At 42.2% G+C, this 24,697-nt stretch overlaps 1 protein-coding gene across 1 annotated transcript in view; it reads left to right on the top strand.

Annotated features, from left to right (window-relative positions):
- The window catches only part of IL5RA (interleukin 5 receptor subunit alpha), a 25,503-nt gene extending 1,722 nt beyond the window's left edge, over positions 1-23,781 (top strand). The window contains exons 2-10 of the mRNA XM_024195299.1: positions 1,164-1,306; positions 1,948-2,086; positions 6,446-6,578; positions 6,655-6,842; positions 8,410-8,555; positions 9,317-9,452; positions 15,270-15,378; positions 19,932-20,016; positions 23,524-23,781. Of these exons, the coding sequence (XP_024051067.1) occupies positions 1,164-1,306; positions 1,948-2,086; positions 6,446-6,578; positions 6,655-6,842; positions 8,410-8,555; positions 9,317-9,452; positions 15,270-15,378; positions 19,932-20,016; positions 23,524-23,649 (1,205 nt within the window). The 3' untranslated portion in view covers positions 23,650-23,781. The remainder of the gene's footprint in view (positions 1-1,163; positions 1,307-1,947; positions 2,087-6,445; positions 6,579-6,654; positions 6,843-8,409; positions 8,556-9,316; positions 9,453-15,269; positions 15,379-19,931; positions 20,017-23,523) is intronic.
- Positions 23,782-24,697: the final 916 nt, after the last annotated feature.

Below are 24,697 nucleotides of genomic sequence, written 5' to 3'. Positions count from 1 at the left end.
CCCCCCCACCGCTCTCCCCTGCAGGGACAGGAGGCAGAAGCTTAGTCCTGCGGCAGCCAAGCTTCCCTCCTTCCCCTTCTTCCCCCAGCGTGGTGCTTTCCGGCCCCTCCGCCCCCTCCTCTCACCGGGCAGGCAGCGTGCCACTCAGAATCGGCTCGCGTGCCGTGTTTGGCACCCGTGTTTGGCGTAGGTTGCCGACCCCTGGTCTATAATATATAACTAAACTATTGTATGTAAAGTAAATAAGGTTTTTAAAATGTTTAAGAAGCTTCATTTAAAATTAAATTAAAATGAAGAGCCCCCCCCCCGGACCGGTGGCCAGGACCCGGGCAGTGTGAGTGCCACTGAAAATCAGCTCGCGTGCTGCCTTTGGCACGCGTGCCATAGGTTGCCTACCCCTGCTTTATACCATTAAAACACTAACTGTCAACATCACATGTCAAAATATACAAAGTAAATATCCTTAAACCAAACAAGAATAAGTTCTCAAGCAGCATTTCTCTTACTTTAGCTATTTATAAATTTTGATTACCAATGGAAATATTTTTCGTCGGTTTGTGTGTGTGCGTACGGTGAAAGCGATGTATACGGACATTTGCCAATAAAAATCTAATCCTGGGAAGCCTACACATATAAATTCTTGTGTTTTCAATTAAATCTCTCTGTATGGTTTAATATACATTTCTTCCAGGGACAAAACTCAATTCCGTCTTGTTTGTAAGGCCCTGATTGTGCAAACTGATCTGTGGGTGACAGCCCTGGGCCAATACAAATGCCCATGGACCTCAGAGATCCATCCATGTAAATCAACTTGAAGGATTCAAAACTATATTTTATAAACAAACTAGATGTGATAGTAGGTTACTCAACTTCGTGAACTTAAAGAAATCTGGTTTTCATAATAATTTTAGCTTGGTTAGGTTTTAATTAAATTCCTATTCAATAATCTATTTGCTCCTAACTCTCAGCCTTTTGACCAAGTATAAGAAACATGTTTTATAAGAAGCTATTGAATGAATGCAGTCTAACATTTAAATGAAGTCTGTAACCATTTTCCTGTATTGATAGTTACTTGTAAGTAGTTATTGCTCTGAACTACTCACTATTATTAGTTTATTCATTAGTATATCATTAATTCTTTTGTTTTCTCCCTTAATCAACAGTTCAGGTTCTCCCACCTGTTAACTTCACCGTCACAGTCTCTGCACTAGCAGAAGTACTTTTGCAATGGAAACCAAACCCTGATCAGGAAAAGAATGACACTGTTAAATATGAGGTGGATATTATGACTCCTGAGTTGGACCCAGTAAGTGTAAAGTATGGCTAATACATGTTGGCTTAAATGTGCTATATCAAATTCAAACCCAAGATTTACTGATTAAGATATGACTTTCAGATACATTGGCTCATCAGATTTACTTTTGGCTCTGTGTCATAAACAAATATATTAACCGTTGGCCAGATCCATCTCTCTCTCTGCCTATGGGAACAACTCTGTTGCAAGGGAGATTAACCCCAGGAGATAGCAGGTGTTAGTACTGCTGTCACGCTTCCCAAGGAATTCTACTAAGTGAGGGCAATTTTAATTTTTGGCCCGTTGGAGGCAGTCCGGGAGAGGTGTTGAATCAGCACTGCTTCTGGATGGTATAGTCCACCACTGATGTTACTGCATTTATTGCAGATTGACGCCAGTATATAGATAGTATTTGGGGCCACGTTTCACCAAAATTCTGTACATGGAAACCTTCATTTAACCCATTTCCAGTAGGCAATCCCCCATCTTAAGCAACACATTTGAAGTACCTTCATATGGTTTCAAATACCATATGATTTGAACTTTAGTTATAGACCACCTTTGTTAGGAGATCTACCTTTGCTGGTTCCTTGAGTGAAAACCTAGGTCAGGTTTCATTGCATTTGAGACTAATAAATTGTTTATTTTTCAAGTTTGATACAAAGAAAACTTGCAGTACCTGTACGGCTGTGCTTCATAATGGTTTTTCTGCACGTATTCGGACATTGCTTCTCTATAACAACTCACAAATGGAAAGTAACTGGGTTACAGCTAAACTTCAAGCCCCACCAGGTAAGATGTGTTACGAACAAGGATTTAATTTTATGTTATGTTCTAGTCTGTAGACAAGAAAGCATGAAAAGGATGACAGGTTAAAAACTTCAAAAGGAGACACATCTCCTGCTCTACATGGCATTGTTCTTATACAATAGTTTTGGTCCAGATTCCAATATCTTTATTCACACTGAATAGCATTTTACTCCTGATTATAACTTCATGACTTCATTTTGTCAATGGCACTACTTGTGGAGCAAGATGCTATTCAATCTGAGTATGGGTATCAGAATTCGGCCCTCAGGAGTGACAACACATAAATTCCCAAGGAGCAGGAGATGGCTGAGATTTAGGGTATCAGTTAAGATTAGCCTGGTTTGGCCAATATAACTGATAAAGAGGAGGTGGAGTAGTGGTTTTGTTAGAGCAGGGAGTGGGCAGAAATATCATGAGGATGTGTAAGATCCTGAAATGAAAAGAACAGAAAGATGCATATCCTGGAAGACTCATTGGCTCAGGGGACTGGTAACAGAATAACAACCTTTTCCACCTGTAGTTACTGGTTGACTTTAAATTACTACTACTTAAAAACTGTTGAGAGGTCTGTGAAATAAGCTGGGGAATCCTGTTTGGTTTCTGGTGGAGCTGATTCATCATCACAGTTTTAACTAATTGTCTATCTATGCTGAAAGGACTGAATGGAGATGGGCACTATTTCTCAACCTTAGAAATGACCCCTACAGGTCAAGGTAGCGGCAATTTAGATGGTAGGGATGCATGTAGAAGGTTGCACTGCTGTTGTAAGATTTGATCCTGAAATGGACTCGCATTCTTCTAAATCAAATCTAACCATCCACCCTTTGTTTTAAAAAACATACTCCTGTTTTAGGATTTTGAATTCTCCATGAGACAAGTCTGTAGCACTCGTCTCCTACAGAATTTTCATTTTCCCAATTGTCCTGCATTGTTTTCATTGTTGGCCTGGTATCCAGCAATATCAGCAATCAGAGCCTTGTGTTACAAAAAAGCTAGGCAAACAGGCCCCAGAGAATCATAGTTATCTCTATTGCTTCTTCTATCTCCTTTCCAATCTGTATCTGATTTCAATCTCTCTGCAGCTCTTGTCATCTCCATGCTAGCCAGACTCAGTCTTGGAAGCCCTCAAGCCTGGAATACGTTCTACAGCTGCACAACTTTGATAATCCTTACAACAGAGTTCTTGAAAGACAGTAGCTGCCATCATCTAATCCCCTCTTATTTAATAATTCAGTTCACTTCTGCTCTAGAGACAATTTAGACCAGCTCAAGTCTAAATACGCCAATTACATCATAAAGCCTGAAGGGCCGTGTTGTATCTGTTCTAGCCTGACTTTCTTTATGCAAACAGGTTCAACCAATTCTGCGGAAGAATGAAATGGAAGTGATTTTAAGAAGCTTTTGATGTTTGAAATGTTTATTTAGATAGAGATAGGTCTGTTTACACATGTATGTATGTATGTGTACTTGTCAGACATCATGCAAACTGCTTGAGAAAGCCTTATACTATTGAGCCTGATTCAAAGCCCTTACTAGTCAATGGGACTACGGAGAGGCTTAAAATTATGCATGTGTGTAGTATTAATTGGGCCTACAAATTTACCCTAATTGTGAGCTCAATTGTAAGAAGTGAGTGAAAGTTCAGAAAATGTCACAATAGCCTACAATAAATGTTGATGGGGAAAGATACAAAAGGGAGACAGAATTAGTTAAAAAGCCTACTGTTATAACTCAAGCACTGTGTTAAGATCATGCCTGGTAAACCAAAAACGTCTGGGACTGGAACTCAGTGAACCAAAAATGGTGTTTTGGAAATTAGACCTAATTGGCAAACAAAATAATGAGGCAATGGGCTATTCTGCCCATCATTCCCTTTTGGGTGCCTTAAAAGAAAAGACTTTAGTGTGTGTGTGTGGGGAAGTCAAGCAGCAGCTGTCTGCCAACAACCAGTGACTGAAAGATGGGAGAACAGGAACAAACAAGCTTCACCACCATGGCTTTCCTCCCTCCCTCGCCTACTGGAACCCTGGGATCCACTGTGACACCAGTGGGTCTTCGTTATCCTACTACCAAGAGATATTTTGAACAGACTCAGCCAAAGGGAGGGACCCAGATGCAGGGCTGGCTCCAGGGTTTTGGCCGCCCCAAGCAGCCAAAAAAAAAAAAAAAAAGCCGCGATCGCGATCTGCGGCGGCAATTCAGTGGAAGGTCCTTCGCTCCCAGTGGGAGTGAGGGACCATCTGCCGAATTGCCGCCGAATAGCTGGACGAGCTGCCCCTCTCCCGAGCGGCTGCCCCAAGCACCTGCTTGCCAAGCTGGTGCCTGGAGCCGGCCCTGCCCAGATGATATCACTACCCCCACTGGCTCTGGCTAAATCGTGGACACCGTCTGGGGTCTGAGACTGTGTTGTTTTCTTCCCTGCCTGTGTATCTTTTGCCCGCCCCACCTTATTTCTTTTCTTTCCTATCCCTCCTCATTTGCCTTCTATTTAATAGAAGTCTGGCTTAGCCAGCCAAGACTGCATATTTTTCCAGTATGTCTGTGAGCCTGTGCCTAGAGAGGCAGATAAAAGCAATGCCTAAATACTCCAACACTGGTACAAGTTTGCCAAGTCTTGGAGTGGCTGATAAGACTGTGCCATGCCTGTGTTTCTCCAGCAGTAAGGTTGCAAATGAGAGTTAACACCAGAGACAAAAGTTGCATTTTCTATCTTTCCTGTTCTTTTCTCTCCCCTTGTGTGTATTTGTCTTGTTTTGCCTTCTAGAAAATGGGATCAGACTTTAAATAGAACAGCAACAGCAGCTCCAGCCCATCTCAACTAACTTTTTCAAAAAAAAAAAAAAAACGACCATTTAAGAGACTATCAAAGATTTTTTTCCTTCTAAAGACTCTCTATAGGTAAAGGAAAAGGGAACAAGGAATGCTGTTAAAATGAAAGTCTTGCTTAATACTTTACATTTTAAATGCTTTAACTGTTTTCCCTTCTTTTCTCTATCTTTAATAATAGGTTAAAAGTTTTTTTAATGATGTGTTTGCCATGGTACTAAGCAGGCTGAGGTCTTTGGGCTGGTCCACACTAACCCCCCACTTCGAGCTAAGATACGCAACTTCAGCTACGTTATTCACATCGCTGAAGTCGAACTCTCTTAGTTGGAACTTACCGCAGGTCCACACGCGGCAGGCAGGCTCCCCCGTCGACTCCGCGTACTCCTCTCGCCGAGCAGGAGTACCGGCGTTGACGGCGAGCACTTCCGGGATCGATTTATTGCGTCTAGACAAGACGCGATAAATCGATCCCAGAAGATCGATTGCTTACCGCCGGACCCGGAGGTAAGTATAGACATACCCTTTGTTTACCAAATGTTAAAGGTCGTTTAAAACTGTTTAATGTTGGAAATTTACAGGGTCATGTTAACACCTTTAACTCTTTGGGCTGATATATAAGGCCCGACTTGAATTGTGGGACGAACTTTAAATAATTGCGGCTGAGTTGCGAACAAGACATGGAAAATCGTGGAAAAGTAATAATGGACCTTTATGAATAGCAGTAATTTGGAAAAGCCAAAGTAGACCTATATGTTTAAGAAAAATTTACTGGAACGATAGAACACTGAAGTATTATGTTATGCCTGCTAATATTTTTGATAACCAACCATTTTGCTGCAACTATATTACATGCATTTTAAAACAGTGACCGGTACAATATAAAATTGAGAAGACTAAAAGTCTCAACACAACTGCTGTAGAAATCGAGTCCAGTCACTTTAGCCTTTTACAGGCATTGAATGGTAGTGCAGTATTAACTGCATAATCAAAATGCAAAATTGTGGACTGTGCAAAGTAAGCCAATTAAAATAAAAATTGCAGTGGAAGCCGCAAGATCTGCAATTTCCGTACTGTGGTGGATGAAGTAGGGCTGTACTCGTATAGACCATCAAATGTAGTATAATGTGCTTAAGTGTTTTGCTGGAATGGGATTTAAAGAAATTGCTTCAAGTGAATGGGGCTAAGAGAAAATATTTTATAACTTTCTAAAACATTTCTAAACATTGTTTCCAATAACTGAGGGGCATATACAGAATACGTGGTGGTGTCCGGTAGTATAAAAATAACATTTGTAGTGTTTGGGATGAACTACTTCACCACTCATGAGAGAGACATCCCAATCTTGTATAAATATTTGATATATAGACAGATTAGATAGAATATATACATATACAAGGAACCAAAGATTGTAATCAATTGTATTTTATGTTATTTTATATTCATGAGTAATAAGAACATGCTAGTAAATATTTAGCACTTACAAATGCAACCTTTTATGTATTGTTGGTGCTAAAGGTGCTGTTGAGACATCAGTCACTAACTTGTCCTGTGTGATTTACATGGCCATTAATAATACTGCATCTCTTCATTGCACCTGGCTTGCTGGCAAAGAGGCACCAGAAGATACAAAATACTTTCTATTTTACAGGTAAGGGTCTGCTTCTATTTTTGCCCCTTGTTAGTTTCCTTAAGATAATAGTGTCTTACAAACTAATCTAATTTAGGTATAATAGCTACACTGAAGAATGCCAAGAATACAGTAAAGACAAATGGAAGAGAAATATTGGTTGCCGATTTTCAAACACTTACATAAAGACAAGTGAAATTGACGAAGTTGTCGTACACATTAATGGGTCAAGCAAGTACACTGCAATCAAACCTTTTGAACAGTTATTTAATCCAAATGCCATTGGTGAGTAAATATTTTTAGTTTTTACACATTAAAATATCAGTATAACTTCTTAGATCTTGGTGAAATGTTTGCAGTGAAATCTTTAAAAAATCTGGTATAAAACTCAAACTTCCTCTGCATTTTGGTTTAAAGGTTTGCTGAAATTCCTTGGTGGTTTGAATGATCCATGGTCCAGTTTAAGATATGGGCTAGTTTAAGGTTTTGCATGGATATTTTCTGAAATTGGAGGTGTTAGTGTGGAACTAGGGGAAATATGATTTTAACTGTGTGGTTTTAACAGTTAGGTTTAAATTCTAGGACAATAAAAAATAAGAGATAGAAATAACCTATTAGTGCATCTAATTTATCTGTCTGCCAAAGTATGGTTTCAGTATTTTTTTTACTGCTTTATCTAGTCTAGTCTTAAATGTCCCAAGCAATGCAGCTTTTACCAGTTTTTATTATACAGTTTAACACATTTCATTGGAAGGAAGCTTTTCCTGATAGGTTAATTTTCCTTTTCTTAATGTCATCCCTTTAGTTTATACCCTCTTGATCCTCTTATATAATTCCTCTCCCATCTTAGTTTTTACAACCTTCACTTATTTATAGACTTATCACATTTCCTTTCATATGTTGCCTAACTAAGAGAGACATATTTAACTTTTTAAACGTACATATTCAGTTTCAATGCTCTTCTCTGAACTTCTTGCAATTTTTCAGAAACTTTATGGCAGCATGGTGCCTGGAATACACTGAAGTATTGTATTCCAGTCACCATATTACCAAAGGGATGTTGAAAAACTGGAAGGTTTTACAACACAGATGGACTCAGCAGGACATATAGAAGCACCTTTGGCACAGGAGAGGCAAGATTTGTGTGTGGAGGGCAGCCTCCATATACACAATTCTAGGGGGCATGATCCAACCCCTAAAATAAGGCAACATGAAATGATGTATGGTGACAAAAGCTTAGGGTGACCAGATGTCCCAATTTTATAGGGACAGTCCTAATATTCAGGGCTTTTTCTTATATGGTCACCCAGGGCCGGCTTTAGGCCGATGCAGCAAGCCCCGCCCCCAGGAATCGGGCCCCGCTCTTGCTAAAGCCGGCCCTGTGGTCACCTATTACCCCCCCCACACACTGTCCTGATTTTTCATATTTGCTGTCTGGTCATCCTACAAAAGCTGATGGAGGCTAAGGAGAAAAGGGGGAAAAGGTTATAGCAACAAGACCTATTTTGCATGAAAAAAAATCTCCTTACCTTCTCTTTGAGAATAATGAATTTTACAAGGGATGAAATAATTGAAAGGTTTTTTTTTTTTAAAATCTTGTAAAGGGTTTTAATAAAGGAGGAGAGTTACTCCGTAATTGTTGATATATCAGTGGCTTTAGCTACTTTTCAGTATTTGTTTTTCCACTGATATATTCAGTTCTTTTAAACCCCTTCCTATCATACAACAAACTCAAAGTGAAATTCATGGGCTGTAAATTCAACCAGATCCAAACCATAGCCAAACTTTGAACAACCTCCTGCCAAGAGACTTGCTTTATTGGTAACACACTGGTATTTTATTCATTTTCTAGAGAAAGTGAATCCTCCCAGAAATGTCACCGTGTCTTTAAAACAAAACAACCTTCTGGTCACGTGGGAAATGCCAACTTCTTCTTTCATAAAGGATTGTTTTGAATATGAACTTAACATCTACAACTGGAAGACGGGTTACAACAAGGTAACTGCTTGTTAAAAGTTGAGGTATTCTATATAGAACTTGTCTATGAATTGTCTTTCTTATATGTCTAGAATAGGTCTCATATGTAATCTAGCGAAAAAGTCTTCTGGTTCATGGACATCTTTTGAGTTTCAAATTATTCATGTAACCAGAACTCCAACTACCATCCTCTAAAATCTACAGATCTAGTGTCAAATCTTAGTCCTACTGAAATCAATGGCAAAACTCCCACTGACTTTAATGGGGCTAGGATTTCACCCCTAATTTTTAAATCAGCTTTCTTTTACGGAGCATTTTTTGTGTGTGCCTACAATGAATTATACCCACATTATAGCTTGGAAAACACTACTGGAACAATTTAAAATGTTCATCAATTTTGGATGCTCATCTTGATGCATCCAGGTCCATTCTGTTAAAGGTACAGGTGCTCCCAAAACCAGTGAATACTTTTGAAAATTTTGGCCTGAATGAATTGCAGGTGAAAAATGGTGGATGTAATTAATTGTGGGTGCAAAATTGTGCCCACAAATATGGAAGTTTTGTGTGAAAATCAAGTCTTTGGCGTCCACCTGTAGGCTATTAAAACTAATTTAAAAGAAGAACAAACACAATAATCAATTTGTAACAATGCTTATATTTATGCCTAAAGCAAATATTGTAAATTTACTTCTGAAGTTTAGTAACTGTAGCAATTTAAGTGTTGTTGTCTTGACCTTATTAGTCTTAAGAAATCTATGACAGAGTTGTGTTGTTTTTAACAGACATGGGAAACGGAGTTAAATAGTTTCAGTTTAAGGATTGATGACACCTGCAGATATTCCATACAGATAAGAGCTAATCATCAATCATGGTGTAGTGAAGGATTTTGGAGTGAGTGGACTGACTCTCTTTATATTGGTAAGAATCAAAATGTATTTGTTGTCTAATAGTTACTTTAATACATATGTTACTGAAGGCCAAATTCTGTTTAATCATGAGCATGTACAGCTACCATTAACTTCAATGGAAGCCATGCAAGTGTATCTGAGGACGTACATTGACTCTTTAATTGTTGCTACTACTTGCTATCTCTGGGTAGTCCAGAATATGGGTTCCATTCATAAAGAAACTTGTGGATAAATGAAACATTTGTTTGAAAGAACGCTTGAAAATAGTTTAGATCCCAAATTGAGGTTTTAATTAAAAGAATCAATAAAAACAGCTTCGTAAAAATAAACATGGTGTTGTGAACACAAATGTAATTGTATTGCTAATACAGTAACTCCTCACTTAAAGTCGTCCCGGTTAACGTTTCGTTGTTAAGTTGCTGATCAATTAGGGAACATGCTCGTTTAAAGTTGTGTAATGCTCCCTTCTAGCGTTGCCTGCTTTGTCTACTGCTTGCAGGAAGAGCAGCCCGTTGCAGCTAGCTGGTGGGGGCTTGGAACCAGGGTGGACCGGCAGCCCCCTATCAGCTCCCCGCTCCCCTAAGTTCCCCGTGCAGCAGCTGCCTGCAGTTCAGCTGTGTCCCTCCCCCCACTGCCATGTGCTGCTCCTGCCCTCTGCCTTGGAGCTGCTCCCCAAGACTCCTGCTTGCTGTGCGGGGGGGAGGGGAGGGAAGGAAGAGGGGTGCTAATGTCAGGGTGCCCCCCTTCCCCCGCTCCTGCACCCCGCTTATCTTCCATAGAGCAGGGGGGACAGACCAGGACTCAGGACAGAGGGAGCTTGCAGCCGCATCTCAGCAAGCTGATCTAATTAACAAGGCAGTGTGCTTAAGGGAAATGCGCATATCTCCCTCCATTCCTGCTGCCTTGTGTAGAGAGAGAGAGTTAACCCTTGAGGGCTCAGCCAGTTGCTAGTTCATCATTTAGCAGTAAGTGAAATATCCCACCCTCTGACTCTTCCACCTCAACTAAGCTTCACAATCATTATCACTGTGTACCAGTATTAAATTGTTTGTTTAAAACTTATACTGTGTGTGTGTGTGTGTGTGTGTGTATATATATATATATATATATATAATATAGTCTTTTGTCTGGTGAAAAAAATTCCCTGGAACCTAACCCCCTCATTTACATGAATTCTTATGGGGAAATTGGATTCGCTTAACATCGTTTCGCTTAAAGTCACATTTTTCAGGAACGTAACTACAACGTTAAGTGAGGAGTTACTGTACATGAGACCCAGAAGGTGAAACTGACTGGTTCAAGTTTTAGAGCTGGTTAAAAAGGATTCATTGAACTACACCCACAACTCTCTTTGAAGTTAATGAGGGCTGTGCATGCTGGCACAGCACCTCTGGCACCTCTGGCACCTCTGAAATCAGGGTCCTAGGGGAGTGTATAGATCTCCCGCCTGCCTACTGATAGAATGTTGGAGCATTGGCTATGTCTACACTTGCAGAGTTTTTGCACTGTCAGTTTCAATGGTGATAGTGAACCGGTGAAAGAAAAGCGCTGGTTTGTGTACTCACTTACTTCCACAGGCATCAGAGAGTGTTTATATTTGCAGCACTTCCATCAACGATGAGAGCAGCTATTCCACACTGCAGCTCTCTCCATTTTGACGATGGGTCTTGTGCGAAGGTGCGGTTGTGATCGTGGGGCATCCTGGGTCCCTGCACAGCCTCCTCTCCCCAAACACTGATCAGCTCCAGTAGCTCAGCATTGCTCCAAGCAGCGGATCCTTTGCTCCATGGAGCAGGCATTGTCGCCTGGCCAGATGATAAGTGAGCACTTGCAAGAAAACAGGAAGGGGAGTTTCAAAGTTCCCGGGGCTTTACAGGGGGAGGGGTGGATGTCTGTTTACCTGGCGTCACAGCAGCAGAGCTGCTGCCAGAGTGGTCACCTAGGCACTGTGGGATATCCTGTGGAGATTAAAAGCTGTGTAAACAGGAAAAACGTGTCTTCAGTTGCACATCACCGCAAAAGCATCATGGTTTTCTCTTTGTGGTGAAACTTCTGAGTTTTACTGCAAAAAGTCATGGCCAAGTGTAGACGGTCCCATGGTTTTTGCGCAAAAAAGGGACTTTTTCCACTTTAAATGGCAAGTGTAGACATGATTGGTGCAATACTATTTCAGAGAAATCAATGCCACCTCCTGAATCTACCTCTTGTAGTAATCTGCAGTGTCCTTAGGTGTCTCCATATAATTACTAGCCTGGGGCAATTTTGCTGTCCATGTGAAATATGACAAGATCCTAGCCTGAGCTGGCACAGCTGGGTCTGACATGCATCACACCTGAAGAAATCAGCATGTCCTGCTAGCTGTTTACTTCTTTAAATTTGACACATACCTGACACCCCCCCACCCACCCACACACGTGGGTGCTGGTGTGCTAATGTCAAAAGTCAAAGCAAATGGTGAGGTCACGTACTCCTTATTAGAAGTTACCTGAACTCCCATGGGATCTGTGAAGGTTAGTATCTTTGGAAGGCATTAATTTGCCTAGATCTGATCCACTTGATACTGCATTTCCTGATTGCTGAACATGTTTTCATAGAAGTAGCAGTTATCTTATCATGACACATTATTGACTGTTTGTACTCAGCCATCCCCTCTCACTCTTATCTTTGGAGTTATATTTCTTTACTTCCTGATTTTCTTTAAAAAAAAATGTTCTTCACTTTGGTCTTCACTTTACCAAACTCTTCAACGCCCTTATACCTCTTATCTAATGAACATTAATGTGTTAATCTGCCTACGTGGCTCTAATGAATTCGCTGGGTACCTTCACCCAGCTCCTGTAACAGAGTGTCCTTCAGAAATGGGGTCACAGCAATGCTCTGGTGCTGACCAAGCTCGGCTCACAAAATGAAGGAAGGCAGTATAGGCAGGGCCGGTGCTACCGTTAAGGCAAACTAGGCGGTTGCCTAGGGTGCCAAGATTTGGGGGCACCAAAAAGCGGTGCCCCCAATTTTTTTTTACAGCGTTCCTGGGCTGGGCTGCCAGTGACGCGCTGACACGTGCGTCTCAGACTCCCTCTCCCAGTGCAGCGGCTGCTCTATGCAATTATTGTCATTGCCGGCAGGGGCGGCGTGCTCGGGGAGGGGGCGTAGCAGAGGTGAGCTGGGGTGGGGAGCCTTGCAGCAGCTCCCCCCCTCGCCCTGAGGCACACCCCCCCCGTGGCAGCTCCTCACCCCCCTGGCTCGGGGAGCTATGCGGCAGCTCCCCACCCCAGCTCATCTCTGGGCGGCATGGTCAGGGAGGAGGCAGAGCACCTCAGGGCAGAGGGGGAGGGAGCCGTGCGGCGTGCTTGGGGAGGAGGGGGGCACCTCAGGGCAGAGGGGAGGGAGCCGTGCGGCAGCTCCCCACCCCAGCTCACCTCTGCTCTGCCTCCTCCCCGAGGGGGGGGGGCCTCAAGGCGGGGGGGGGGGGGAGCTGCCGCAGGGCTGTGGGGGGTGGGTGGGGACGCAAGGTGGAAGTTTCGCCTAGGGCGCGAAACTTCCTTGCACCGGCCCTGAGTATAGGGCTGCTTACATTGGCCCTACTCCGTTTCCATGCTGCGGAAATTTTCCCCAGCCCTTCGTGACTCATTTATAGGTCCTATAAGCCAGTGGTTCTCAAACTTATTTGATTGCACTCCCCTTCTTTGTGTCTGTAGTAGTTTACAACTCCCCCTGCCCTGCTCCTGGCCCACAAGTACATATATGGCCATCTTAGCTCTGAAGGCAGAGTGGGGAGCAGTGGCTGCTGGCGGGGCGTCTAGCTCTGAAGGCAGCACCGCCACCAGCAGCAGAGCAGAAGTAAGGATGGCAATACCATACTATGCCACCCTTATTTCTCCACTGCCTTCAGAGCTGGATGCCCAGCCACCAGCCGCTGCTCTCCTAAAGCTTCTCACCCCCCTTCCCCGGAATACATTCCACGCCCTCCCAGTTTGAGAACCTACTGGAGCTGGGGTCAAAATTTGCCACATTCACAATATCTGAGTTGCCATGGTTAAGGCCCTGTGTTAAGTTCTTTGAGCTACCATTAGCTGGGCCCTTACTTCTTATTTGAAGTATGAGGAAATACTGCCTTGTCTCAGGTAACACACTGGAAACTTTGGCAAACGTTGAATCTGCAGAGGATAACTGGGTAAATCTTAGTCTGCTTGTCTGTGGAGAACTTATTAGACCTGATCTAGCCTACGACAATGAACTATTTATGCGTCAAGTGAGTCTGCGACGACAAACTGGTTTCACATGTGTTTTGCAGAACTTGAACTTGCAACCTCATATGTTGCATCACTAATTAATTGCAAACATGAAACATATTCAAACTGATGAAAAAACTAAAAATGTATTTAGATGTCTCACCAGGATCATTCATTTAAAACCTAAAAATAACCCAATGAAATTCCCCACAACAAACTGAATTCAGTTTCAGTTAAGGTTGCTAGGTTTCTCTTATTTACAAACAGAAATTTGTATTCCTGATTCCTGCCTTATCTTATGGCCCTTTAGGATCACGGGCAGCCAAAATAAGACACAGAAGCTTCAGGGCTACTCTACTCTGTGCTGGGAACCAGGAATAGCTCACTCCAGTTTTAGGACTAAGAAAATGTAAATGCATCTTAGGGCCACTTTCCACCCCACCCTCCCAGTCTTGTACTGAGCCCAGCTTGGCCTCAGGCCTCATTTTCTTGGAAGTAGAATTGTAACCAGAATTTTTAAAAAATCTATTTAAATCAATGGTGGTAATTAATATGCACAATGTTAGCCCAGGTCGCTGAGCTGCAATGACACAGGACCCAATCCTGCAATCGTTTCTCATGTGAGCACTCCATACCCACAAAAGTAATCCCAATGACTACAGGGAGACTACCCACATAAGATCTGCAGGCTTAGACACTTAGTCCTTCATTCCCCAGAAAAGAATCTGTTCCAAAGGTGCATATTATTTCTTCTTGAAACCTGAGCATTGTGCTGCTCACCAATTTATGTCCTTTCAATTATTCAGTGACAGTCATTCTGTCACCTCGATATAGGCCTTGTGCCGTTCTCATAGACATACGAGGGGGGAGGGGGACGGAGGGGAAACTTTAAAATCTAAATGTTCAAATGTAAATGTTTTCTTTATATAGCTCAGAGTGGTGAAATGTGACATTAGGAATACCTTTGTCGAATAAGAACATTGTCCTTAATGTAATAGGTGTTTCTGCCTCCAGGCAGTTAGAGCAGTGACATTCTTCCTGAGGGAGGATAAACAACAGACTTCAAAGAAAGATCGGTGGTCTCACCGCATGTTTTATTGGCCATGGCTATTAAACCAGGAAAATCCAACTCCTGGCTTGAAAGGATTAATATAAATAACTGAAGGGTAGTTTAACGGAAAACAAGTTCTTTGTGACCACGATTATAAGCAAACTGTCTCTTTATTGCAGACTCAGCCATATTTGCCTGTTGTGTGAAATTGCACAACTCAGTATGTTAACATAGCAGGGTGCACTGTACTGATAATGATTGTGGCCTTGATTCATGCCAGTTCTTAGCTCGCTTTCTTTCTTCTACGCATACGTTGAAACCTAGCCATGTGGAAGAAGTTCTTAATGCTGAATTTGCTACAGATTGTTCCCCAGTCATAAGTATAAAATATTTTATATGGAGAGATATAAATTGTGATTCAGTTACATCCATGTAAACCCACTGAATGAAGTAAGCTTGGTTCCAAGGGCTTATCTATTAGAAGAATTTTTCCCAATGTGTTTTTTCCAAAGGAAAACATCTCACCACTTTTTTTTTTTAAATCTAGGAGAAAACCAGCCAAGGACTCCATTAGACTCCAAGGCCTACACGGTTCTCATTGCACTTATAGTATTCGTATGTTCCATGGCATTGCTTATTGCTATAATATGCAGAAAGTAAGTATTTTTGATTAGACAATAACTAATTAGCACAGATTAAATTTGCACGAGGAATCATTAAATGAATTATTCTGTACTCAAAGGACTTTTATTTTGGTATTAAACATGATTAATACAAATCAAGAATATTGATTAAATGATAAAAGTTGTTCAGTGAATTTGAGGAAATTTAGGAGAATGCTCAATTTAATCTCAAATTCCAAAGACATGTGTTGAAAGAAGGACTGAAACGGTCTCAGTGTGACTGTCGGGAAGCTACCTTATCTACTTTGCTCAGTCCTCACTAAGATGGACCCTGCTGGACATTTATCTCCACAGAAGAATGTCACCTTGAGACCCAACAAAAGCTGCTAAGAGAAACCATCTTTCATGGTTAAAGACAAAGGCCAGTATTTTCAAACTTGTGCTCTAAAACCAGGCACCTGAAATCCATATTTAGGCACCTGTACATTTGGCCTGATTTTCACTGACTTCACTGGGAGGCAAAGGTGCTCTGCACCACCAGAAAACCAAGCCAGTATTGACTCAGACCCTTAGCATTTAACTATTCTCTAGGGCTGGTTTGGCAAGTATTTTATAGCAGCTTCTTTTTAATATTAGGGCCCAGTGGATGCTCTTGTAGCCAACCTTCCAAAGACATTGTGTGAACAAAGCCAGAAATATTTTGGATTTCAGTGGCAGTATCCAGAAATCAAAGAAGAGAATCATAAATCAATGATGAAGTCAGTTCATCAATGGTGATTCAAAGAATCAATAATGTAATTACAAACTCCTCTTCCTAAGAGATATATCAAGCAGCAACCATCAGGTTCACAATAAAAATGCTCCCAGTAATTTAAGCACTGTCCATGAATCCACTAACTGCCTGTTAATTTCTTTAATGGCTCCTAAATTAGTTGCTCACCTGATGAGTCCTCAGCTGATTTCCTTCCCACAAAGTTTCTTTTGTCAAACTAAAAGCACAGGTTGTGAAAAGAATCACTTTGGGTATGTCTGTACAGCTGACGTTAAAGCGCTGCTGTGGTAGCACTTTAATGTGGCTGTGTAGTCGCTGTTCCAGCGCTGGGAGAAAGCCCAGCGCTGTAAAAAAGCCACTTCCGTGAGGGGAATAGCTACCAGCCCTGGGAGCACAGCTCCAGTGCTGTAGCACTGTCTACACTGCCACTTTACAGCGCTGAAACTTGCACCGCTCAGGTGGGTGTTTTTTCATTGTGTATATTCCCAGTACAGAGTTAATTCGGGAGTTGGCCTTAATTTCCCTCCTATCAACACACAAAACCCTCCTATCCAGATTTCACAGGGACTTAAACCTGGGCTAGCTGGTATGGCTGGAGGTGTGGGTTAGAATTCCAGTTCCACTTTCACCCAGGCTGGTAATCCATCCACTCTGCAATATGGACACAGGCTCACTCATTTGAGTGCTGATAGTTCTCCACTACCTTCCCACAATTCCCCTTTTGTGCCCAGGACAGACATGTTCTCTCACAATTCACTGGGAAGGAATTAAAGAGCAGGTCATCTTACTTCAGCTCAACGAACATGGGATAGGCCTCTGAAGTCCTAGCCACACACATGCACGAGTGCAGCACCAGTGAGGTATGTCTACACTGTGATAAAATCCTGATGGCGCCAAGTGTCGGAGCCCAGGTCAGTTGACTTGCGCTCAGGCTGTGGAGCTAAAAATAGCATGTTTGAGCTTGGTCTGGAGCCTAGGTTCTGAGACCCCCACGAGGCGGGAGGGTTAAGCCTGAACCCCAACATCTACACTGCAAATTTTATAGCCCTGCAGTCTAAGTCAACTGACCCAGGCCAGCTGTGGCTGTGCAACAGGTCTTTTATTGCAATGTAGACCTCCCCAGTAACTAGGGTATGGCTTTGCAGTGTGGCTGCTCACACTTGGGCTGGGACAACATAAGTGCTCAGACCAGGTGCCAATCTGTGCTGTGAAGATATTCCCTTTGTGGTACAAGTAACTCACCTGCCAAGAGCTGAAATGATAGCAGCATGTACAGCAGTACTATCTCCAGTCAGCTCTGTCCCATTCCTTAGCTGGCACCCCAGCTGCCTTACCCTGAATGACTCTAGCTGAACCACACTTCAGGGGGTGCCATGTACATTCCAAATCATTTTGTGACGCCGTGTTCAAAATAGGATGCAGAATGTTCCATCTTTTCTCCTTGGTAAGGACGAGGAAGTGCCTAGGTCCCCTGAGAAATCTCTTTCTTAGGCACCCTCTTTCTCCCCCATTCCCAATGATTCCTTGGCCACACACCTCAGGCATAAAGTTATAGCCCAGCGGTTCTCAAACTGGGGGTCGGGACCCCTCAGGGGGTCACAAGGTCAAAACATGGGGGGGTCGCGAGCTGTCAACTTCCACCCCAAGCCCCGCTTTGTCTCCAGCATTTATAATGGTGTTAAATATATTTAAAAGGGTGTTTAATTTATTAGGGGGGTCGCACTCAGAGGCTTGTGATGTGAAAGGGGTCGGCAGTAAAAAAGTTTGAGACCCACTGTTATAGCCTGTACAACAGTGAAAAGCCTTCAGTGTGTTTTCAGTATTCCAAGTCTTCCCTTTTGTGACTTGTAATTTTCATCATCACGTCACTAAATAATTAGCTAAGCACAAATATGTGCTTTAACATTTACCTTCTGAGGCAGTAGCCGTTTTAGCCAGGGAATGTCTACCAACTACAATACTGCATGATAGTCATGGAAGACTTTGAAGGAGCTATCTGTGGGGTATAATTAAGTGCTCAAGTGGGAGAGACATAAAAGGGAATAAATTAGTAGCAGAAATTTACTTTAGACAATTTGATCAGAAGGAATGTGGGATAAAAAGAGCTTGGCAGGAACCAAAAAGGCTTTTGAAAAGGGCAAAGTGATGGTAATGGAAGGGTTCAACCAACCAGATGAACTGAGACAGTGGTCATAAAATAAAAGGATCAGTAGCTTAGTGGGGATAGGACAGGACTGCCTCTTCCTTAAGCAGCACATAACAGAGTGAAACAGAAACAGGCAGTTCTCATCTTGACCCGAACCAACACAGATGAAAGTGGTGCAGATGTAATGCTAGCTGAGCATCTAATTAATAGAGATTACCCTAATTGTTGCACTGGTTTTAAACCAGTGTCATTTCACTTAAATCATACCAGCATGTGATGGAATGGACAATTAGGTCATGTATATTAAGGATATAGTTTTGTCACGGAGATCACAGGATCATGTCTGGGCACAAAAGGGGAATTGTGGGAAGGTAGTGGAGGACTATCAGCACTCAAATGAGTGACCCTGTGTCCATATTGCAGAGTAGGTGATTACCAGCCTGGGTGAAAGTGCAACATTGAGCCTCAGCATCAAAGTTTGGTGTAAGGATCTTGATATGGTTCCATAAGGGGTTATGGGATTTTAATCTTGTTTTTGGCGGGTTCTGCAAGTCATGGTGCTGTGGGATTCTCATATTTGCATTGACATGATTAAGAAAGTGAAATAGAGCTTTTTTCTGAGCAGACACTATAGACTTTCATTTTGGTGATCAAACACTGTAACTGAGACTCTGATAAACTCAACCTAAGCTTTTGAGTTACTTCTCACTGTGTTTCTGTGGGGACTGACCTGTTTAGCCTTACTTTGTTTTATTTATGTTTATGTATAACTGTGAAGATAATGTATGTGGATTATAAAGTAGCCTCATTATAATGCAGAAATTGTTGTTCTTATGTTTCTTTAGCGTTATAAGATTTTATAAAGTTAGTAGTTGAGAATTAAGTTAATTCCTTTTACAATTGGTTTGGGGAGGCTGAGCCTGTGCAAGCCTTGCTGAAAATCTTCAGCAACTGAATTCTGGGTCTCCATGTGCTTTCCTAGGGGAGATGGGTTTTTGAAAGCACTGGAGAAGGGAAGTGAAGTAAACTCTAGCCCACCCACCCATACAGGACACATGGGCTTTTACAAAGCAGAAGCCCTGTCTGCTTACCCTCAATGGAGTCCAGCTACAAGGAACCTATTGCGCATGTCCCAAACTACACCCAATTTCAGGAACTTCTGGGTGTGGCGTGCTAATTTTGCATTTGCCAAGCACCAATGACCCAGTCATTCCTAAACCCCCACCTCCTTCCCCATAGATCTCTTAAAGAGATATTTCTCTGTTAGGTACATGGGTTACAGCTGCACTATCCCAGGAGCACCTCAGAGAACAGATTATGACACAGAGTCACATTCCCTCCCCCTTTCCCTGGGAAAAGCATAAGTTATTGCATTCTTTTTCACTGAGCAGCACTTCACTACTCACTGTGTGCTAGGTCAGCTGTTCTGGCCAGTCATTAGGGTGAGTGGAGTCTCCTCCCTCATTGCTCTGGCCTCAGGCATTTACTAGAAGGTGAGTAGCCCCCCCCTGCTCGCCTCCCTGTGCAGGAGTCAATCTGAGCAGGAGTTCGGGCAGGCGAGTTGAGTGTATGTGACAATAGAGCCCATGGGAATCAAATCATTGTTAATCATGGTAGAGTGAAGAAAACAACTGATTTTTTCATAAACCTGCTTTACTGTTTCCACAGGTATCACTTATGGAGCAGACTATTTCCACCAATTCCAACACCCCAAAACAGTATAAAAAATCTGTTTTTAAATAAGAGCTATCAGGTAAAAGAAATGAGTTACATTATTTGCACAGAGGAGACAATTAACAGTCTTTAGCTGCTGCCTCTTTCCTAGACATATGCTAAGCCTGTATTTCTTTTGTATTGTCCTCCTGGAGAGCAACTAACATTGCTTTGATTAAGAACTCCCTTCCTGCTGTTTATAACTTCCCATGTAAATATTACTTGTGAGCCACATTTTCAGACTAGTGCATGCAGAAATGCATGCACGTAATTTGTGTGTGCAATTAATGCAATAACTCAGACAATCCTCACTGCAAGTGCAAAAGACAAGGTAGAAACCGAATTAGCCATTTGCACCTGCAGTTAGTGAAGTTGTGTGTGCAATTATGGCAACTGTGGCCAGACTCTCAAACTGGTTTAAATGAGCAAAGATCTGTTGACTTTAGTGAAGACTTTAGACCTAGCCCTGTTTGTGCATTGTATATTTTTGTGAAATCCTAAAGGGTTGCCTTATATATTACATAGCTCTACTAAAAATAAGCCACAAAGTTCAAGGTATAAGGCCAAATCCTGGTAAAAGGACCAAACCTGGGTAGGAGACTTTGCTTGAAGAAATATCTGTAGCTAGACTAGGGCTGGCTACAGTTGTGTATTTGTGTGTGTGTGTGTGTGGGAGCAGTGGATGTGGCCTGCTACTACCTTCTAATGTGAGGCATGATATGTCCTGCCATGCCTGTAGCTTGCCCACTGGGGAGCCCAGGGGAAGCCATATACATTCCTTCAGGGTTTGAGAGAAATAGCCAGATTTTCAAGGGTGACCACATAAATGTGCACCCAAATCACACATTTGCTCAGGCAAACTGGCACGTAGGTGCATAGCGAGCTACCCATTGGAAGGCCAGAGCGCCAGCTTGCCTAGTCAGCTATAGGATTTGCACTTATGATTTAGAATTCACTTTTGGAAGCTGTGCCCACAAAGTGTTCCAAAGTGAGCCCAGATTGCTACAGATGCTGCCATCGCTTCGATGGGGAAAGGAGCTGTCTCCTAAACCGTGAAGTGGAGTTCGAGTCCAGAGGTATTTAATGGCAGATTTGTATAGGATAGTACAAGTGGTGTAACTAGGACTAATCTGATGAAATGAAGAAAGGGAAAACCAAGGCAGATTTATCTGGAAACATTTGCTGACAGCAAGATGTATGTGGTGGAGGAATGGTGGGAAGTGCTGGAAAAGTCCATCACATCGGAACCTTGAAACCTGAATGGACAAAGCACTAAAGAATGTATTCTAGGAAACATTCTGGGGCGGAAGGATGATCCAGTGGTTATAGTACTAGCTGGGAACTCTAGGTTCAATTGCCTGCTCTGCCACGGACTTCTTGGGCAAGTCAAATGGGGCACTGCAATCGGAGGTGTGAGTGTAGTATGTTACATGCCTGAGTAGCTTTAATCTACCCAGCTTGGGTACGAATGGCAGTGAACCCATGGCAGCACGGACCGCAGCATGAGCTAGCTGTCCGAGTAGGTACCCAAGGTTCCGAGCTTGTGCTGCAACATGCTGTTGGTATGTCTACTCCAGCTGCAACCACCCCCCCGATGGCAATGTACGTACCTTTAGTCTCTCTGTTTCAGTTCCCCGTCTGTAAAATAGGGATCATGGCCTCTCAAGGATGCTGTGAGAATAAGTACATTAAAGATTGTGAGCACTCAGATATTACAGTAATGGGGGATATGGAAGTACCATAGATAGATAGCCATGTGTTGGCACGGACGCAAACACCATCTAAGTTCTGTCTTCTGATCTGATTTACTTTGTGAAAACTGATGAGAAATCCTTTGGACTTAATATTAAGCAGTTTTTATGCCTTCTTATGTTTGCTATTCCTGAAACAATATAATTGCCTTACAGATAAGATGTAACTTCGCCTTGGCTTTTCATGGAGAATTCTGTATAGTAACTTGCTTCTAATTTCCCCCCGCCCTCTGAAAAGTTTTCCTTTGTTATTCCACAGTCTGATCAAGGAAACAGGCTTAAGAGATTATTGTATAAGCTTTCAGTTTGTTTTTAATTAAAGTAAAGTCAACTGTGGAAAATAACATGATTGGGTATGACAAACTGATTTTAGAATAAGAGAAATAGCAAATATTAACATAGCAGCTAAGCAATCTTTAGAAAAAGTGAACTGAGACAAAGAGCATTTTACGTTACTGAGAGCAGCATTGGGTTTTACTTAGCAATCTTTTTATTTAAAGTAAATTTAATGCAGGTGAACGAAACCAGATTGATAGCCCTAGAGGCAGAAGGCCTGTGTTTAGCAATAGAATACAATACAACATGAGCAGCCAGCAGTGCAAATTTCCCCCCACCACACCGACATGCCTTAGTTTGTTCTAATGGGACCACTTCTGTGCCAGATCAATTTTGGTGTCTCCGCTGAGATTGTCAGCATCATGGTGCTGCCCATCAGTTCTTAAATATTTAATGTTAACTCAGAAAAGGGCCTGTGTAAAAATGGCAATTCACAATTTCCATATTTATTGTGTTTCAATGACTCCAAGGCAACTTTGTTCAACTTACAAGTAAACAGATATTTTCTCTCTCTGCCAGCCCTACAAACTTAGCTTCGGATCATGAAAGTCCAACTGTGTTCTTTCTGGTTCATGTATCAAGGCCACATTCTACCCATAATTACTCCTGTGAAAGCGCATTTGGGGTGCAGAGGTCAGAATTTGGCACCACTATTCTTATTTAAGAATTTTCTATATGATGGATAGCCCCCTCACTCTCTCCTAATACTGTTCAGAGTGCTTTTCCTCCATAGATCTCAATGCATTTGACCAAGGAGGGAAAATATCATTGTCACTTTACAAAAGGGTGAACATCTGATCCCACTGAAGTTATGGCAAAATCCCCACTGAAGTCAGTGAGACCAGGATTTTACAGGACTTGTCCAAGGTTATGGCAGGACAGTGGCCAAGCCAGGAATAGAACCCCAAGTCTCTTGCATGCTGGTATGGTGCACCACACTGCTCCTCTCGGAGCTAACAGGCCAGAGTAAAACAAGAAGTCAAGCATTGATTTTGCAATGAAAATAATTAGATATGACACCAAATGCATCTGGGGCAGATCTGTGGAGTAAGATAGTGCCATTTTCCCCACAGTCAGTGCTTTAGCATTTTTCTTCTGCCAGTTAAGGCAATATTATACAAAGCTGGATTTGTGACCTTTGTCAATGGATCTCACACTGCCATGACAAAAGTGACATGCGTCAGCAAAATGGCCACAACCAGCAACTGGGTTAATTGTAATATAAACTTTTACACAATTTATCCCCTGCTGAGACATACTTCGCACCCTGCAAAATTTCATACTGCTTGGATAAGTTAATGGGTGCGTTGCTCCTGGAATACACCAGTTTCAGAGGTTAAATCTCAAGCAAAAATATATATTTTTCAATTGTGTGTTTTTAATCATTGTGAACTTTGAACTGTAGCTCAAATCATTTTTCACCTACCGTTTGATAGCTAAAAGCAGTGTTTATGTTTCAGAGAGCACGTACCTTTACCAGTGAAACGGAAACAGAAATTGGAAGTTGCTTTGAAGATCTTGGAAGTTATGTTGAAGACCTTTCTTCGGATGTCCTTGAAGATTCTTGTAATTCTTGTAATCTGTAATCCATTCATGATCTTGAAATTAACGGGAGTGTTACTGCAAGTGACAACAGCTTAGATTGGATGAACCTTCAGATCATACCATCATCAGTGCTTCAAAGACAGAAAAATATGTTGCTTCCAAGAGGTGAAGTTGCTTAATTACAAGCTAACACATACAAATGTCACTTTTTAAGAAAAAAGTGAGTACATTCTATGACACTCTGTACCTCGAGGGGACACCCTACACCCCCACGTTCATCTTTATAAAATGATTGTGTGGTATCCAATGCAAAGTGTGTCATGTTGGGTGTCTTCGGAAGGCTCATGATGCACTGAGCATGGTTGTTATAGTGATGTTACAGTAAGGTTATAGGTTATAATTTCATGTATATAGTTACGAGGCTGAAAATGTATCCTCATGGCTTAAAGCAAGCCCAGGCAAAAACTCTCCAAGAACAGAGAGGCAGTTCACACCTCATCAGGGCATGGATGGGACAAACCCAGCCCAGCCTCACAGGAACAATGGACATTGGCTTAGGCAGCAACAAAAGAATCTGTTAGACCCTTGAGGGAGTCACCCCTTCCTTTGGGCAGCTTGGGACTGCAATGTGGTAATGCTTACCTGACTCTGAAGGGGGGGCAAAGCCAAGAGGAAAGAAAGGACATGATAAAAGGGAGAGACCTTTTGCCATGCTCTCTCTCTTCCACCTACACTTACAGACACCACCACCCAAGTGACTGAAGCGCTGGTCAAGGGGAGAGCCTGACTGAAAAGCCAGCCTGTGGTGGGAAGCATCTAAGTTTTTAAGGACATTGAAAGTGTTAAGATCAGCTTAGAATGTGTTTTGCTTTTATTTCATTTGACCAAATCTGACTTGTTTTGCTTTGACTTATAATCACTTAAATCTGCCTTTATAGTTAATACATCTGTTTGTTTGTTCTACCTGAAGCAGTGCGTTTGGTTTGAAGCGTGTCAGAGACTCCCCTTGGGATAACAAGCCTGGTACATATCAATGTCTTTGTTAAATTGACAAACTTATATAAGCTTGCAGTGTCCAGTGGACATAAC

The sequence above is a fragment of the Terrapene carolina genome, unplaced genomic scaffold, assembly GCF_002925995.2.
Source record: "Terrapene carolina triunguis isolate 2854851 unplaced genomic scaffold, T_m_triunguis-2.0 Scaffold89, whole genome shotgun sequence".
NCBI classification, from domain to species: Eukaryota; Metazoa; Chordata; order Testudines; family Emydidae; genus Terrapene; species Terrapene triunguis.
The sequence above is the reverse complement of the archived record's forward strand: the minus strand, read 5'-3'. Positions and strand labels throughout refer to the sequence as shown.